The sequence below is a fragment of the Bos mutus genome, chromosome 21 (genome assembly GCF_027580195.1).
Source record: "Bos mutus isolate GX-2022 chromosome 21, NWIPB_WYAK_1.1, whole genome shotgun sequence".
NCBI lineage: Eukaryota > Metazoa > Chordata > Mammalia > Artiodactyla > Bovidae > Bos > Bos mutus.
The window spans coordinates 42,254,701-42,270,975 of record NC_091637.1 but is presented as its reverse complement, the minus strand read 5'-3'; the positions used below and the strand labels follow the sequence as shown (position 1 = coordinate 42,270,975).

At 36.4% G+C, this 16,275-nt stretch overlaps 1 protein-coding gene across 3 annotated transcripts in view; it reads right to left on the bottom strand.

Moving 5' to 3' along the window:
• Positions 1-16,275, bottom strand: part of AKAP6 (A-kinase anchoring protein 6) — a 401,429-nt gene that overhangs the window by 44,865 nt on the left and 340,289 nt on the right. For all 3 annotated transcript variants that reach the window (XM_070358705.1, XM_070358707.1, XM_070358706.1), the window contains exon 12: positions 11,222-11,437. In XM_070358705.1, coding sequence (XP_070214806.1) covers positions 11,222-11,437 — 216 coding nt within the window. The remainder of the gene's footprint in view (positions 1-11,221; positions 11,438-16,275) is intronic.

The window sequence follows — 16,275 nt, the reverse complement described above, 5'->3', positions numbered from 1 at the left end:
TGTCAGAGAGTGTTTTGCCTATGTTTTCCTCTAGGAGTTTTATAGTTTCTGGTCTTACACTTAGATCTTTAATCCAATTTGAGTTTATGTTTGTGTATGGTGTTAGAAAGTGTTCTAGTTTCATTCTTCTACAGGTGGTTGACCAGTTTCCCCAGCACCACTTGTTAAAGAGATTGCCTTTTCTCCATTGTATATTCTTTCCCCCTTTGTCAAAGATAAGGTGTCCATAGGTGTGTGGATTTATCTCTGGGCCTTCTATTTTGTTCCATTGATCTCTATTTCTGTCTTTGTTCCAGTACTGTGTTGTCTTGATGACTGTAGCTTTGTAGTATAGTCTGAAGTCAGGCAGGTTGATTCCTCCAGTTCCTTTCTTCTTTCTCAAGACTCCTTTAGCTATTCAAGGTTTTTTTTGGAAATTCCATACAAATTGTGAAATTATGTGTTCTAGATCTGTGAAAAATACCATTGGTAACCTGATAAGGATTCCACTGAATCTATAGATTGCTTTGGGTAGTATACTCATTTTTACTATATTGATTCTTCTGATCCATGAACATAGTATATTTCTCCATCTATTTGTGTCATCTTTTATTTCTTTCATCAGTGTTTTATAGTTTTTTATATATAGGTCTTTTGTTTCTTTAGGTAGATTTATTCCTAAGTATTTTTTTTTTTTGTCACAATGGTGGGTGGGATTGTTTCCTTAATTTCTCTTTCTGTTTTCTCATTGTTAGTGTATAGGGATTTAGTGTTAGTGTTAGTGTAAGGGATTTCTGTGTATTAATTTTATATCCTGCAACTTTACTATATTCATTGATTAGCTTTAGTAATTTTCTGATGGTGTCTTTAGGGTTTTCTATGTACAGGATCATGTCATCTGCAAGCAGTGAGAGTTTTACTTCTTCTTTTCCAATCTGGATTCCTTTTATTTCTTTTTCTTCTCTGACTGTTGTGGCTAAAATTTCCAAAACTATGTTGAATAGTGGTGTTGAGAGTGGGCACTCTTGTCTTGTTCCTGACTTTAGGGGAAATGCTTTCAATTTTTCACCATTAAGGATAATGTTTGCTGTGGGTTTATCATATATGGCTTTTATTATGTTGAGGTATGTTTCTTGTATGCCTGCTTTCTGGAGAATTTTTATCATAAATAGGTGTTGAATTTTGTCAAAGTCTTTCTCTGCATCTATTGAGATAATCATATGGCTTTTATCTTTCAATTTGTTACTGTGGTGTATCACATTGATTGATTTGTGAAATTTGAAGAATCCTTGCATCCCTGGGATAAAGCCCACTTGGTTATGATGTATGATCTTTTTAATATGCTGTTGGATTCTGTTTGCTAGAATTTTGTTGAGGATTTTTGCATCTATGTTCATCAGTGACATTGATCTGTTTTCTTTTTTGGTGGCATTTTTTTCTGGTTTTGGTATTAGGGTGATGGTGGTCTCATAGAATGAATTTGGGAGTTTACCTTCCTCTGCAATTTTCTGGAAGAGTTTGAGTAGCATAGGTGTTAGTGCGTCTCTAAATTTTTTGTAGAATTCGCCTGTGAAGACATCTGATCTGGAAGATTTTTTTATTACAGTTTGGATTTTCATGCTTGTGATGAGTCTGTTAAGATTTTCTATTGCATCTTGGTTCAGTTTGGGAAGGTTATACTTTTTTAAGAATCCGTCCATTTTTTCCAAGTTGTCCATTTCATTGGCATGTAGTTGCTAATAGTAGTCTCTTATGATCCTTTGTATTTCTGTGTTCTCTGTTGTGATTTCTTCATTTTCCTTTCTAATTTTGTTGATTTGATTCTTCTCCCTTTTTTTCCTGATGAATCTGGCTAATGGTTTGTCTATTTTATTTATCTTCTCAAAGAACCAGCTTTTAGTTTTGTTGACTTTTGCTATAGTCTCCTTTGTTTCTTTTTCATTTATTTCTGCCCTAATTTTTATGATTTTTTTTTCCTTCTACTCACCCTGGGGTTCTTCATTTCTTCTTTTTCTAGTTGCTTTAGGTGCAAAGTTAGGTTATTTATTTGATTTTTCTCTTGTTTCTTGAGGTAAGCTTGTATTGCTATGAACCTTTCACTTAGCACTACTTTTACTGAATCCCATAGGTTTTGGGTTGTCGTGTTTTCATTTTCATTTGTTTCTATGCACATTTTGATTTCCTTTGATGTCTTCCATGATTTGATGGTTATTCAGAAGTGTGTTGTTTAGCCTCCATATGTTTGTATTTTTAATATTTTTTCCTATAGTTGACATCTAATAATACCACATTGTGATCAGAAAAGATGCTTGAAATGATTTCAATTTTTTTGAATTTAATGATTCCAATTAGATATATACTAACCTGCCTGAAGTTATCTCACAACTCACTTATGCTATCTTTTTGGCTTTTTTTCCTGTCTGTTTCATTTCTGACAGTTTCTATTGTTATGTTTTCAGATTTATAAATTGTTGCTTGTGCAATGTCTAATTGGTTGCTAATACTATTCAGTGTATTTTTCATCTCAGTTATTATAGTTTTCATCTGTAGAAGTTTGATTTTAGACAGATATTTTCAATGTCTCTAGTTAATAAGCTCAATATATTTTCTAGTTCTTTGAACATATGGAATGCAAGTAGAATAACTTTTAATGTTCTTTATTAACTATTATTTGTCATTTCTGTATCTGCTTCTATTGATTGAATTTTTCTCCTCATTATCAAATATATTTTACTTTTTCTTTGTATGCTGGTAACTTTTTAAAAAGAATTTATTTATTTTTAATTGAAGGATAATTGCTTTACAATATTGGCTTGATTTCTGTCATACGTCAACATGAAATAGCCATAGGAATAAACATGTATGCTGGTAGCTTTTAACTGGATGGCAGATATTGCAAATTCTACCTTACTGGATGCTGGATACTCAGATGCCAATAAGCATTCTTGAGTGTTGTACTGAGATATATTTAAATTACTTTTAAAGAGTTTGATCTTTTCAGGTTTTGTTTTAAAGCTTTTTGGGCAAGACTTCCCAAGTGGCTCAGTGATAAAAAAAAAACCCACCTGCCAATGCAGAAGACGCAGGCTTGATCATTGGGTCAGAAAGATCCCCTGGAGGAGAAAATGGCATCCTACTCCAGTATTCTTACTGGGAAAGAGGAGCCTAGTAGGCTACACTCCATGGTAGAGTAGGAAAGAAACTGAGTAGGAAGAAACTGAGCGTGTGTGCATGCATACACATATACACATACACACACACACACACACACAGCATTTAGTCTAATTTGCATTACAAATGTAAAACTGTTCTTAGTACTCTGTCACAGGCCCTGTGAATGATAAGGGTTTCTACTGTGACTGATAGGAAAAGGAAGTATTCCTAGCTGTGTGTAAGCTTCACGGATTGTTCCCTCTAATTTTTTCAGGGGGTTCCCTCTCTGAAGACTTAAGAGGATCACTCTGATAGCTCTAGAGCCATCTCTCTGTGCAGCTCTCTCCTCTCTGTGATATGCCTGTAGCAATTGTAGCTGCCCTATCCTCATCGGACTCCCAGACCTGTCTTCTCAATCCAGGGAGAATGTTAGGCTCTGCAAGGATTTCTTCTTTGTACACAGCAACCTGGAAATTCTCTCTAGGCAGAAATTTGAGTAACCATAGTATCACTTCAATCATTTCACATCTCTTCACTGCCTGGTATTCAAGGTCTTGAAATTGTGGTTTCTGTCCAGTTTTTAAATTATTTCAGGTATAAAGGTACTGATCCTTTATCCTGGCGGAAGTGGAAGACTGCCTATATCTTTTTAGAGGAAGAAGTCGAAGGCTTCCATCAAGGAGTTATCAAGAATGAAGCACAAGCTGGAATCAAGATTGCCTGCAGAAATGTCAATAACCTCAGATACGAAGATGACACCACTCTTATGGCAAATTAAAATTAAAAGATGCTTTTAGAAGAACTAAAGTGCAAAGAAGAGCTAAAGAGCCTCTTGATGAAAGTGAAAGAGGAGAGTGAAAAAGCTGGCCTAAAACTCAACATTCAGAAAACTAAGATCATTGCATCCGGACTGATCAGTTCAGTTCAGTTTCTTAGTAATGTCCAACTCTTTGCAGCCCCATGAACTGCAGCATTCCAGGCCTCCCTGTCCATCACCAACTCCTGTAGTTTACTCAAACTCCTGTCCACTGAGCTGGTGACGCCATCCAACCATCTCATCCTCAGTCTCCCCTTCTCCTCCTGCCTTCAGTCTTTCCCAGAATCAGGGTATTTTCCAATGAGTCAGTTCTTTGCATCAGGTGGCCAAAGTACTGGAGTTTCAGCTTCAACATCAGTCCTTCCAATGAACACCCAGGACTTATTTCCTTTAGGATGGAATGGTTGGATCTCCTCGGAGTCTAAGGAACTCTCAAGAGTCTTCTCCAACACCACAGTTCAAAAGCATCAGTTCTTCAGTGCTCAGCTTTCTTTATAGTCCAATTCTCACATCCATACATGACTACTGGAAAAACCCATAGCTTTGACTAGAGGGACCTTTGTTGGCAAAGTAATGTCTCTGCTGTTTAGTATGCTGTCTAGGTTAGTCATAACTATTCTTCCAAGGAGCAAGTGTCTTTTATTTTCATGGCTGCAGTCACCATCTGCAGTGATTTGGGAGCCCCCAAAATAAAGTCTGTCACTGTTTCCATTGTTTCCCCATCTGTTTCCCATGAAGTGATGGGACCAGATGCCATGATGTTAGTTTTCTGAATGTTGAGCTTTAAGCCAACATTTTTACTCTTCTCTTTCACTTTCATCAAGAGGTTCTTTAGTTCTTCTTCACTTTCTGCCATAAGGGTGGTGTCATCTGCATATCAAAGGTTATTGACATTTCTCCTGGCAATCTTGACTACAGCTTGTGCTTCATCCAGCCCAACATTTCTCATGATGTACTCTGCATATAAGTTAAATAAGCAGGGTGACAATATACAGCCTTGACATACTCCTTTCCTATTTCGAACCAGTCTATTGTTCCATGTCAAGTTCTAACTGTTGCTTCCTAACCTGCATATTGATTTCTCAAGAGGCAGGTCAGGTGGTCTGGTATTCCCATCAATTTAAGAGTTTTCCACATTTGTTGTGGTCCACACAATCAAAGGCTTTGGCATAGTCAATAAAGTAGAAACAGATATTTTTCTGGTACATTTCTTGCTTTTTAGATGATCCAACAGATGTTTTCAATTTGATCTCTGGTTCCTCTGCCTTTTATAAATCCAGCTTGAACATCTGAAGTTCACGGTTCATGTACTGTTGAAGCCTGGCTTGGAGAATTTTGAGCATTACATTGCTAGCGTGTGAGCTGAGTGCAATTGTGCAGTAGTTTGAGCATTCTTTGGCATTGCCTTTCTTTGGGATTGGAATGAAAATTGACCTTTTCCAGTCATGTGGCCAGTGCTGACTTTTCCAAATTTGCTGGCATAGTGAGTGCAGCACTTTCACAGCATTATCTTTAAGGATTTGAAATAACTCACCTGGAATTACATCACCTACACTAGCTTTGCTCGTACTGATGCTTCCTAAGGCCCACTTGACTTCACATTCCAGAATGTTTGGCTCTAGGTTGGTGATCACACCATCGTGATTATCTGGGTCATGAAGATCTTTCTGTATAGTTCTTCTGTGTATTCTTGCCACCTCTTTTTAATATCTTCTGCTTCTGTTAGGTACATAAAAATTCTGCCCTTTATTGTGCCCATCCTTGCATGAAATGCTCCCTTGGTATATCTAATTTTCTTGAAGTGATCTCTAGACTTTTCCATTCTATTGTCTTCCTCTATTTCTTTGCACTGACCACTGAGGAAGGCTTTCTTATCTCTCTCCTTGCTATTCTTTGGAACTCTCATTCAAATAGCTATATTTTTCCTTTTTTCCTTTGCCTTTCACTTCTTCTCTATCACAGCTATTTGCAAGGCCTCCTCAGACAGCCATTTGCCTTTTTTGCATTTATTTTCCTTGGAGATGGTCTTGATCCCTGCCTCCTGTACAGTATCACAAACCTCTGTCCATAGTTCTTCAGGCATTCTGTCTATCAGATCTAATCCCTTTCATCTATTTCCATATAATCATAAGGGATTACCATATAATCATAAGGGATTTGCCAGTCTGGGATGACCCTGAGGGATGGGATGGGGAGGGAGGTGGGGGGGTTCAAGATGGGGAACACATGTACACCCATGGCTGATTCATGTCAATGTATGGCAAAAACCACTACAATATTGTAAAGTAATTAGCCTCCAATTAAAATAAATAAGTTTAAAAAATATAAAAAATTTTTTAAAAATTTTTAAAGGAAAAAAAATCATAAGGGATTTGATTTAGGTTATACCTAAATGGTCTAGTGGTTTTCCCTACTTTCTTCAGTTTAAATCTGAATTTGGCAATAAGTTCATGATTTGAGCCACAGTCTTGTTTTTGCTGACTGTATAGAGCTTCTCCATCTTTGGCTGCAAAGAATATAATCAATCTGATTTTGGTATTGACCATCTGGTGATGTCCATGTGTAGAGTCTTCTCTTGTGTTGTTGGAAGAGGGTGTTTGCTATGACCAGTGCATTCTCTTGGCAAAACTCTATTAGCCTTTGCCCTGCTTCATTCTGTACTCTAAGGCCAAATTCGCCTATTACTCCAGGTATTTCTTGACTTGCTACTTTTGCATTCCAGTCCCCTATAATGAAAAGGACATCTTTTTTGGGTATTGGTTCTAGAAGGTCTTGTAGTCTTCATAGAGCCATTCAGTGTCAGCTTCTTCAGCATGACTGGTCAGGGCACAGACTTGGATTACTGTCATACTGAATGGTTTGCCTTGGAAATGAATAGAGATCATTCTGTAGTTTTTGAGATTGCATCCAAGTACTGCATATCGGAATTTTTTGTTGACTATGATGGCTACTCAATTTCTTCTAAGGGATTCTTCCTCACAGTAGTAGACATAATGGTCATCTGAGTTAAATTCACCCATTCCAGTCTATTTTAGTTTGCTGATTCCTAAAATGTCAGTGTTCACTCTTGCCATCTCCTGTTTGACCACTTCCAATTTGCCTCAATTCATGGAACTAACATTCCAGGTTCCTATGCAATATTGCTCTTACAGCATCACTTCATGCCAAATAGATGGGGAAACAATGGAAACAGTGACAGACTTTATTTTGGGGGGGCTCCCAAATCACTGCAGATGGTGACTGCAGCCACGAAATTAAAAGACACTTGCTCCTTGGAAGAATAGTTATGACTAACCTAGACAGCATACTAAAAAGCAGAGACATTACTTTGCCAACAAAGGTCCCTCTAGTCAAAGCTATGGTTTTTCCAGTAGTTATGTATGGATGTGAGAGTTGGACTATAAAGAAAGCTGAGCACTGAAGAACTGATGCTTTTGAACTGTGGTGTTGGAGAAGACGCTTGAGAGTTCCTTGGACTGCAAGGAGATCTAACCAGTCCATCCTAAAGGAAATCAGTCCTGAATATTCATTGGAAGGACTGATGTTGAAGCTAAAACCCCAATACTTTGGCCACCCGATGCAAAGAACTGACTCATTGGAAAAGATCCTGATGCTGGAAAAGATTGAAGGCAGAGGAGAAGGGGATGAGAGAGTATGAGATGGTTGGATGGCATCACCGACATGATGGACCTGAGTAAGCTCTGGGAGTTGATGTTGTACAGGGAAACCTGGCATGCTATAGTCCATGGGGTTGCAAAGAGTCAGACATGACTGAGTGACTGAACTCAAGGAGTTATCTTGCTAAAGATTATCTGACTGAATTCATAAATTATTATAGATTATTCTGAGTGGATTTATACTGATATGGCTTTGTATTGTTTTCATGGATTGTCTCATATATTTTAATTTGTATCAGTGGTAGGAAGTGAAATTCAAACTGTTCAAATAATGAAAATCTTAGTCCTCTATAATAAATACATCACAAATTCAGAACAATATTTTGGGAAATGGGATACTCTAAGGTAATACAGGCAGATGGTTCTGTTGACCAAAATGTAAAGCCTTAATCATATAAAGAAGTCAAAGCAACAAAATTCAAGCTTCTTCAGTTCATAAAGAAAAAAAGAAGGAGAAGATAAATAAAAACATATGATTTAAATGAAAATTAGTATTACACTATAAAAAGTATACACAGAGATTAGTTTTACAGGTAACACAAAATAATCCAAAGTAAGTCTGTGGAAAGAGCTTGAATGTAGAAAGAACAAAGTGGAGTTGGTCAAATAATTACATAATTTCAAATCCCAATGATAAGTGAGAAAGATGCTTTTGAGTTTTGTCTGTTTTAACTCCCAGAATTTAATAAAAGATCTCTTGCTTTCTTCCAGTTCAAAAGAGAGAGAGATTCATTATTTACCTAGTTAGGAGAATTAGAGAAGCTTACTTAACTGACATTTTTACTTTTATCTGAATTTTTCTGAATATTAAGGAAAGATTTTCCATATTCTGTCAGTATTAACTCTAAACTTGAAGCCAGTAATTACCTCAAGAGACCTAGCATTATTGTTCTTTGTATATTTGCATTAACTACACATTTTCTGGAGAAGGAAGATGTCTTGCTTACTTTTGAATCTCTAACACTGATTATTATTGAGTATCACTTAGAGAAAATTCATTTGTTTAACAAATACTACAGAGTACCTATTAAGTCCTACACGCTATGTGGGGTTTTTAGGAATGTAAAGGTGAGGAGAAACTGAAATGTGGCTGTTTCCTTCAGACTAGTGGAGAAGATCAACAGTAATTAAATCATCACACAAATAGAAGTGACATCAAAAAATGAGGAGTACTGGACAGACGATTAGGTGACGTCTCTTATACAAGCTATTTCCAAAGTGACTGATTAAGAAAATTTTACAAAACACAGACAGAGTTAGAGCCTCCAATTCTAAGTGCCAGAACCTAGCCTGCCCTTTCAGAATGACTTCATTCAATACCTCATAGAGAATTTCCTTCAGAAAAAACTTGAAGAAAAGAGAATACCATGGGGGAGTTCACATCATATCTTAGAACCTGGAAAAACTAACCCTACCTTCAAGAACAAAGGTTAAAAGTCATCTGCTTGGTGATCTCATGAAAGTGAAATACTCAAATAGGAACATCATACTCAAAGCCATTTTTTTGAGAATATGAACACTAAGAATTAATATAGCAACTCTAGACCAAATGCCAGAATGAAAGAAAATTATGAAATAAAAGAGTGTGTTCATTCATTTAGCAAATTTCTATTAAAATCTACTATATGCGGGTATGTCCCAGACCCTGGAAATACAGCATTGAATGTTCCTGTGCACAGAAGAGGATGGCATAGGCGCAGGGACACAGGATGAAAAAGCAAACAGACCACTTAGAGGCTTCTGAGTCTCTTCAAAGGCAGCCTCCACATGGGTGAAATACTTGTTTGCTCAACAAAGCAACCAGGACTCTTTACCCAACCAACAGAGATCAGAAGTCAGAAACAGTTCCAACATTTTGAGGTACATGGTATTCACTGTATTGTTGACATTAGTGCCGCTTGCTACTCTTCTCTCCCTTTCTCGAGGACTGTCAACTTGTTTAGCACAGAGGACCTTATCTGCTACTTCAGGATTCCAGAAAACCCACACGTCCAGCATCCAACCTACAGAAAAGGGGAGATCTGGTCCACCTGTAGTGTTTATCTACCTCTCTGTAGTAGCTTGAGCCTCTAAGAAGTAGCCAATATTTCAAAGCTAAAGCTTACCTATACCACAGAAGTAGGATAAAAATGTCCACAGCTAGTCTGCAGAGGTCCACTCCTGCATCCCTGATCATATGATTTCAAGTAAATCTCCAAAGAAACACAGTTCTGTCTCCTCCAAAGCAGCCTGAATGCTTCTAATGTTAGAGCTTCTCCAGGGGCAATTGCTTTTTATGTAAACTTTATTAGGGTCACTACTATGCTTAGATGTTTCAAACTATAGATAAAAAATAACCTCTTTTACAAAAAAGTAAGAAAGAAAAGAAAGAACTCTAGCTAAATAGCTTCACAACAGACAGGTCATTTTAAGAAAAGACATCCAATTATATAGAATCTGATTGCTGGTAATAACTTGGACGTCTTAAGAAATTTAGCAACTTCAGCACAAAACAATTGAAGTGAACTATTAATGATAAAATCATCCCCTAGACTCAGCGTAACTACAGTTGCAAAAAGAGTGAGAAGGCTTACTGATTCACTGTCCCTCCTGTTCCCAGTTCCCAATGACAAACATATCAGATAGCAAATATTAAGGCTTTGGTAAAATTAGAATTCATAGGAGAAGACTATTTTTCAGTGGCAACATTTGATTCAGTGGCAATATTTGATTTTTCAATTTTGAATCTTGGATTCTCTGAAAACATAGAACTGATGATATAAATACACAAGAAAAAATTTCCATTGTATCTATATACGTGTGTATTTCACTTATGTAAGTCAAACATGAGAATTAGGCCTTGAACTAACAGACACTAACTTCAAGGTCCTTTGGGGAATGCAATATTTTCATCTATAAATCCTTTACCTTAAGGATATGAAGGTTTTCTGGATAAGTGTGTATTCTATATTATAATAAAACAACTCTAGTTATATATTTTTCCTTCATCTAGCAATAGCCTGAGTTTATAGTCAATTTGGAAAATTCTTAAAAGCAGTCCACACCTCTACCTTGAGCACTGCATTAAAACTCTCAGAGGAAACTTGCTAGTTCTCAGCAATGCATCTCTATTTGAAGGAGCTCTAAGCAGGAACAATGGAGACTGTTTTACACATGGACAGTGTGAATTCCTCTCATGGAAAGAAAAGGCAAGTGGCATACTTTACTTCATTGCCTTGTCTGTAGAGCATACACGCGACTCTATAAGCTCTGAGAGTGGTAAGCCGTCTCCTAGCAAAATCTTCATGGTGTATTGTATGATTAGCAATGTTGTTGGTGAAGGAATGATTGAAAGAATTAATGGCTTAGTTTGGTAAAGTTAAGTGAAGTCTCCATATGATTTCTCTAAAAGACAATGAGACTAAGATTCATCTTACTAGTAGGCAAATGAATCTCTGTGTTATGATAAATGGAGTTTCTTTTAGAGGTTGGAGATAACTATTCCTTTAGTTAGCAAAACCACTGTTAAGAGGAACATATTTTCCAAGTCCTGAAAGAATGTTTTTCTGAGAAAAATGAGAGAGTATCATGATTTAAAAAAGAAACTATCACTCACAGATTCCTTTCCCATCTTCTTTTGCAGCCGTGTTTGCCACTGGACAGCTTGCATGACAATGGCTTCCCACCTTCTTTCAAGATTTACAATGATCAGCTGCATGGGCTGGTGGTCTGCGTTCAGGTTGCAGGTCTCCCGGTCATCCAGAAGATGTTGGCATAAACGCAGGATGGAGGCCACTCCGCGACGTCGCTGCTTGATTTCACGACAGAGGGACTGCAATGCAAAGAGGGACCAATCCATGAGCGTTTACAGGACAGAGTTCCCTTAAACATACAACATCCTCTTCCATCATAATTTTAAATCGTAGGGATATGCTCAACCATGAATAAATGGGACAAGAAGGCCTCTGGAGTTACTTTTGGATTGCATATCTTCTACCCAAGTGATTTTTGCTTCATCTCATTCTTCTCCTCCTCTCCCCCGCTTTTTAAACTTATTTCTACATCTAAAATGTTGGGTCTGTCTTTGATACCTAGGTGATTAACTTAATGAAATAAATCATTTAGGTCATATGAATGCCAAACAGATTGCCATGCTTTGTTTCAAGGTCATAGAAAATACAAAAGACAGAAAAGTCCTCCCAAATAAATGGGATATTTCCAAATTTTCTCCTAGATTCTCTGCAGCTAAAAGTTTACTTTTCTACTAACTGGAAATAAGTTAAATAAGATTGCAAAAAAACTGATATATAACAGCTATTATTTGAAAAAATATGGTAAGCAACATTTCTCTTCCGAAACTTGATTAACAAAGCAATAATGTTTTGAAAACAGAAATTAGGATACAGGATGATTATTGCATTATTTGTTAGTCGCTGTGTTTCTCTTAATAGACATTCACGCTATTTAAGAAGGATATGCATACATCAAAATAACATTTTGCCCCCAGAAGCTTTTGTATTGCTGCAGTGACCCTAAGCTGAATGATTCAAGCAAAATAGTGGGCAAACATGTCTTAAAATATTGTATCTTTTCTTTGCCTACGGATAGTGTATAAGTGATATTCTAATTCAAAGCCTTCAGGAGAAATGATTATATCCACAAACATCACTGAATTACTAATCTCGCTCTACTGCTACAATTGGACTGTTCTAACAGTTAACAGATTGCTTATTAATCAACAAGGGTAAACAAGACAATGCAATTTAATTTAGTGCTAGAGTTTTAATGCCTGAAAGTATTTGTGCTTAAAATGTTAATCTAGATAAGGCTTCATTAGAAGAAGTCTTAAAATGATTAAGTGCGGTTCACTTAAATGTGCACAGAGTGGTAGTAGATCAGCAGGTGGACGTTTCATACAGATGTTCCATTTATTGATATAATACATGCTATAGCCATTTAAACGACCCTAACTCAGTAATAGCTGGAATTCTATTATTTCTGTAATGAGAGAACCCTGTACCTTTAATATTTCTGAATTTTAAATAAGGAGAATGACAAATTCCCACACCTCTATTTATAGCAAAATATGACCAGGAATTTTATTATCCAATTTATACCAGTACAGCATTTTCAGTTATGTTTCTTGAACTTAGCCTTATTTATTTTCCTAGGGTTCATTACTATTTTCCTTATATAACTCCTGATAGAACCACCAGGTCTGACAAATTTCTTTACTGACACTATTCATTAGTTCAATGCTGAATGGAGGGAAACTCCTACACAATCAAAGATAAAACTTAAAAGAGTCTACCAAAGCAGCAGGCATTGTTTCCATCTCCTCCTCCAATTCTGCTGACTTTCTCTTTTACATGCTTTCTCTCTTTCCCTCTATTTCACTCTCTCTCTCTCACACACACACATACCCTTCAATTTACTCTCTTGCTCTAGAACAACTGTTGAGCAAGTCAAACTATTAAGTCCACTTAATACCTGTCAATTTTTCACCCAAAGTGCAACACTTCAAGATGACATAATAATATAGCCACTGGGATTGCTTCAGAAGAGTTTTATGAATATATATAGAGAAGATTTTACTTTTTGTTTGTGCTTGTCATTAATTTGTTAAAAAAAGTGGGGGTGGGGGGCTAGAAAATCAAAAGAGATGTTCCATGCTGCCAAACTGGATCTTGCAAAATTCTCTTTTAAGTTGCCTAAAATAATAACTGCATTTCTACAGCCAAAAAAGAGTCCTGATGTTTCTTAGCTGAATGGGAATTTGCCAGGGATGGCAGTAAAGGTACATGTGGCGTTAGCACAGCCGCATTAGGTGATATTTACAAAGCAGCCCAAACAGGCTTTATTCATCTCACAGGTGTTTTCAAAGTTCTGAAACAGGACATGTGAGGTGGCTAGGGGAAATTTTCATAAAGCTGATTAGCCGTAACTTTTAATATGAATCTAGAATGTATCCAGTATTTAAGTATCCAGATGATCCTCACTCCACATCTGAACCCCAGTCAGTTGATGGGTTTTAAACCATGTGTTAGGTGTTCTTAAAAACTGTTGACATTAAATATCAGATTTTTATGTCTCCATAATTCTGCAAATTTAAAATTTTAAATATCCAAAGAACTCAGTGTATATTCTAGATTAATAATTTATCCTGTATGCACACTTCAGAAATAACACTACTTTAAAGAGGAGAGAGTAACACTGAAAATTTACATGGAAACATATTTTTCAGTAATTTTTTACATCTAAGAGATATAATTGATAAAATTACATTCTTTCACATAAATGTGTTTCCATGTCAAACATTAAAATATACATATTTATTTATAATCACAAACATATACTAAATAAAATCAGTGATTTGCTGGCAATGTTTCTTAGAATCAGTAGAGTTCACATTATTTCTATGATAAATGATGTATAGAGAAATGTTAAATATAACTACATAGGAACAAAATGATTATTATAACTATTTTTGGCTTACATTTTTAGAAGAAAGCACTTTTAAACAGAAACCCAAGCTAAGCAATCTAAGTAAGTCTCAGAAACAAGATGAACTCATCCCTGCCTCCAGACCTCCTAAAATGTTTACTGTACCTTGCGTCTGCTAGGCACTATTTCAGGCATGGAGGCATCAAAAAAGAGCAAGTTACTGTTCCCACTCTCAAGAACCAAAAGTCTACTGGAAATGGACTACACAAATAAGTATGGTCCCAAGAATGATACAGAGAGGTAAGTGCTAAAAGAAGTTTGTGCAGGTTGCTATCAGAGGAGCCATGAAATCAGGGAAACAATGTGAGCCAAATTGTCCAAGTCGGGTAGTTGAGGTTACAAGGACAGAAGGTCCAGTAGCAAGTAGTCTGGGACACTGTGAGTACCAGGCATGTTGGAGAAAAGAGAGAATGGAGCCCCTAGAAAAGGAAGTAAAGAATGGAAAAATCTGGAAGGTTTTGTTATACATACACATGTATCTATTATTTTTTTAAACTTTCTCCCATTTAGGTTGTTACATAATATTAAGCAAAGTTCCCTGTGTTATATAGTAAGCCCATGTTGGTTATCCATTCTAAATATCGCAGTGTGTACATGTCAGTCCCAAACTCCTTAACTATCCCTTCCTCCCACCCTTCTTTCCTAGTAACCGTAAGTTTGTTCTCTAAGTCTGTAAGTCTTTTTGCTGTACACCTGAAACTAACACAATACTGTTAATCAACTATAATCCAATATAAAAAAATAAATTCTGGAGAAGATACGGAGAAAAGGGAACCCTCCTACATTGTTGGTGGGAATGTAAACTGGTGCAGGAACTGTGGAAAACAGTGTGGAGGTTCACCAAAAAACTAAAAACAGAATTAACATATGATCCAAAAATACCACTCCTGGGCATATATGCAGACAAACTCTAATCCAAAAGGGCACACGCATCCCTAGGTTCATGCATGCATGCGTGCTAAGTAACTTCAGTCGTGTCCAGCTCTGCGATCCTATGGAGGGTAGCTCTCCAGTCTCCTGTTGATGGGATTCTCCAGGCAAGAATATGGGAGTGGGTTGCCATTCCCTTCCCTAGGGGATCTTCCTGATCCAGGGATTGAACTCACATCTCCTGTTCTCCTGCATTGTAAGTGGATTCTTTACCACTGAGCCACCAGAGAAGCCCTAGGTTCTACTCACAATAGCCAAGACATGGAAACAATCTAAATGTCCATTGACAGATGAATGGACAAAATGATGTGGTACATATCTACAGTGGAATATCATTCAGTCATAAAAAATAATGAAATAATGCCCTTTGCAGTAACATGGAGGCAACCAGAGATTATTATACTAAGCAACGTAAGTCAGAAGAGAAAGACAAATACAATTATTTGTCTATTTCACTTATAGGTAAGTGAAATATTTATTTCACTGATAAATGGAATCTAAAATATGACATAAATGAACCTATCTATGAAACAGACTCACGGACATAGGGAACAGACTGGTGGCTGCCAAGGGGAGTGGGTAGGGGAGGGATGCAAGGGGAGGTTATGGTTAGCAGATTTGAGTTATTATACATGGAATGGATAAACAACAGTCATACTACATAGCACAGAGAACTATATTCAGTATCCTATGTTAAACCATAATGGGAAATAATATTTTTAAAAGATATAAATACATAACTGAATCACTTTGCTATACAGCAGATTAATGCAATATTGTAAATCAACTATACTTAAACTAAAATTTACCATTTTAATTTACAAAAAGAAAAATTTGAAAGATTTTTTCATTAACACCAGTTTTGAAGCATTGTCCTTGATATCCAATGAGGTTATGTTGGTTCTTAAGCATAATCATATTGCCTTCTCAGAAAAGTAGAAAGGGAAGAAGTGGGAAAGAGAATATAAAGAAGGAGAATAATCAACGTGTCTAAGAGAAAAAGATTCCAAATGCCTTTATATTTAGTTATCATTATTATTTGGTAATCTTTAGTCCTTTTTTCCTAAAAAGCTACCTTTGTTAGTATGGAGGTCATTGTCTTAGAATCACTTCAGAATCTGATTGTTGGAATATAGTTTGGTGTGATACTTTTAAGTCTCTAATGACCTACTTTATTTGCTTATTTTACATTTCTACTCAGTTTCTTCATGTTACTTTAAAAGTCGATTTGCTATA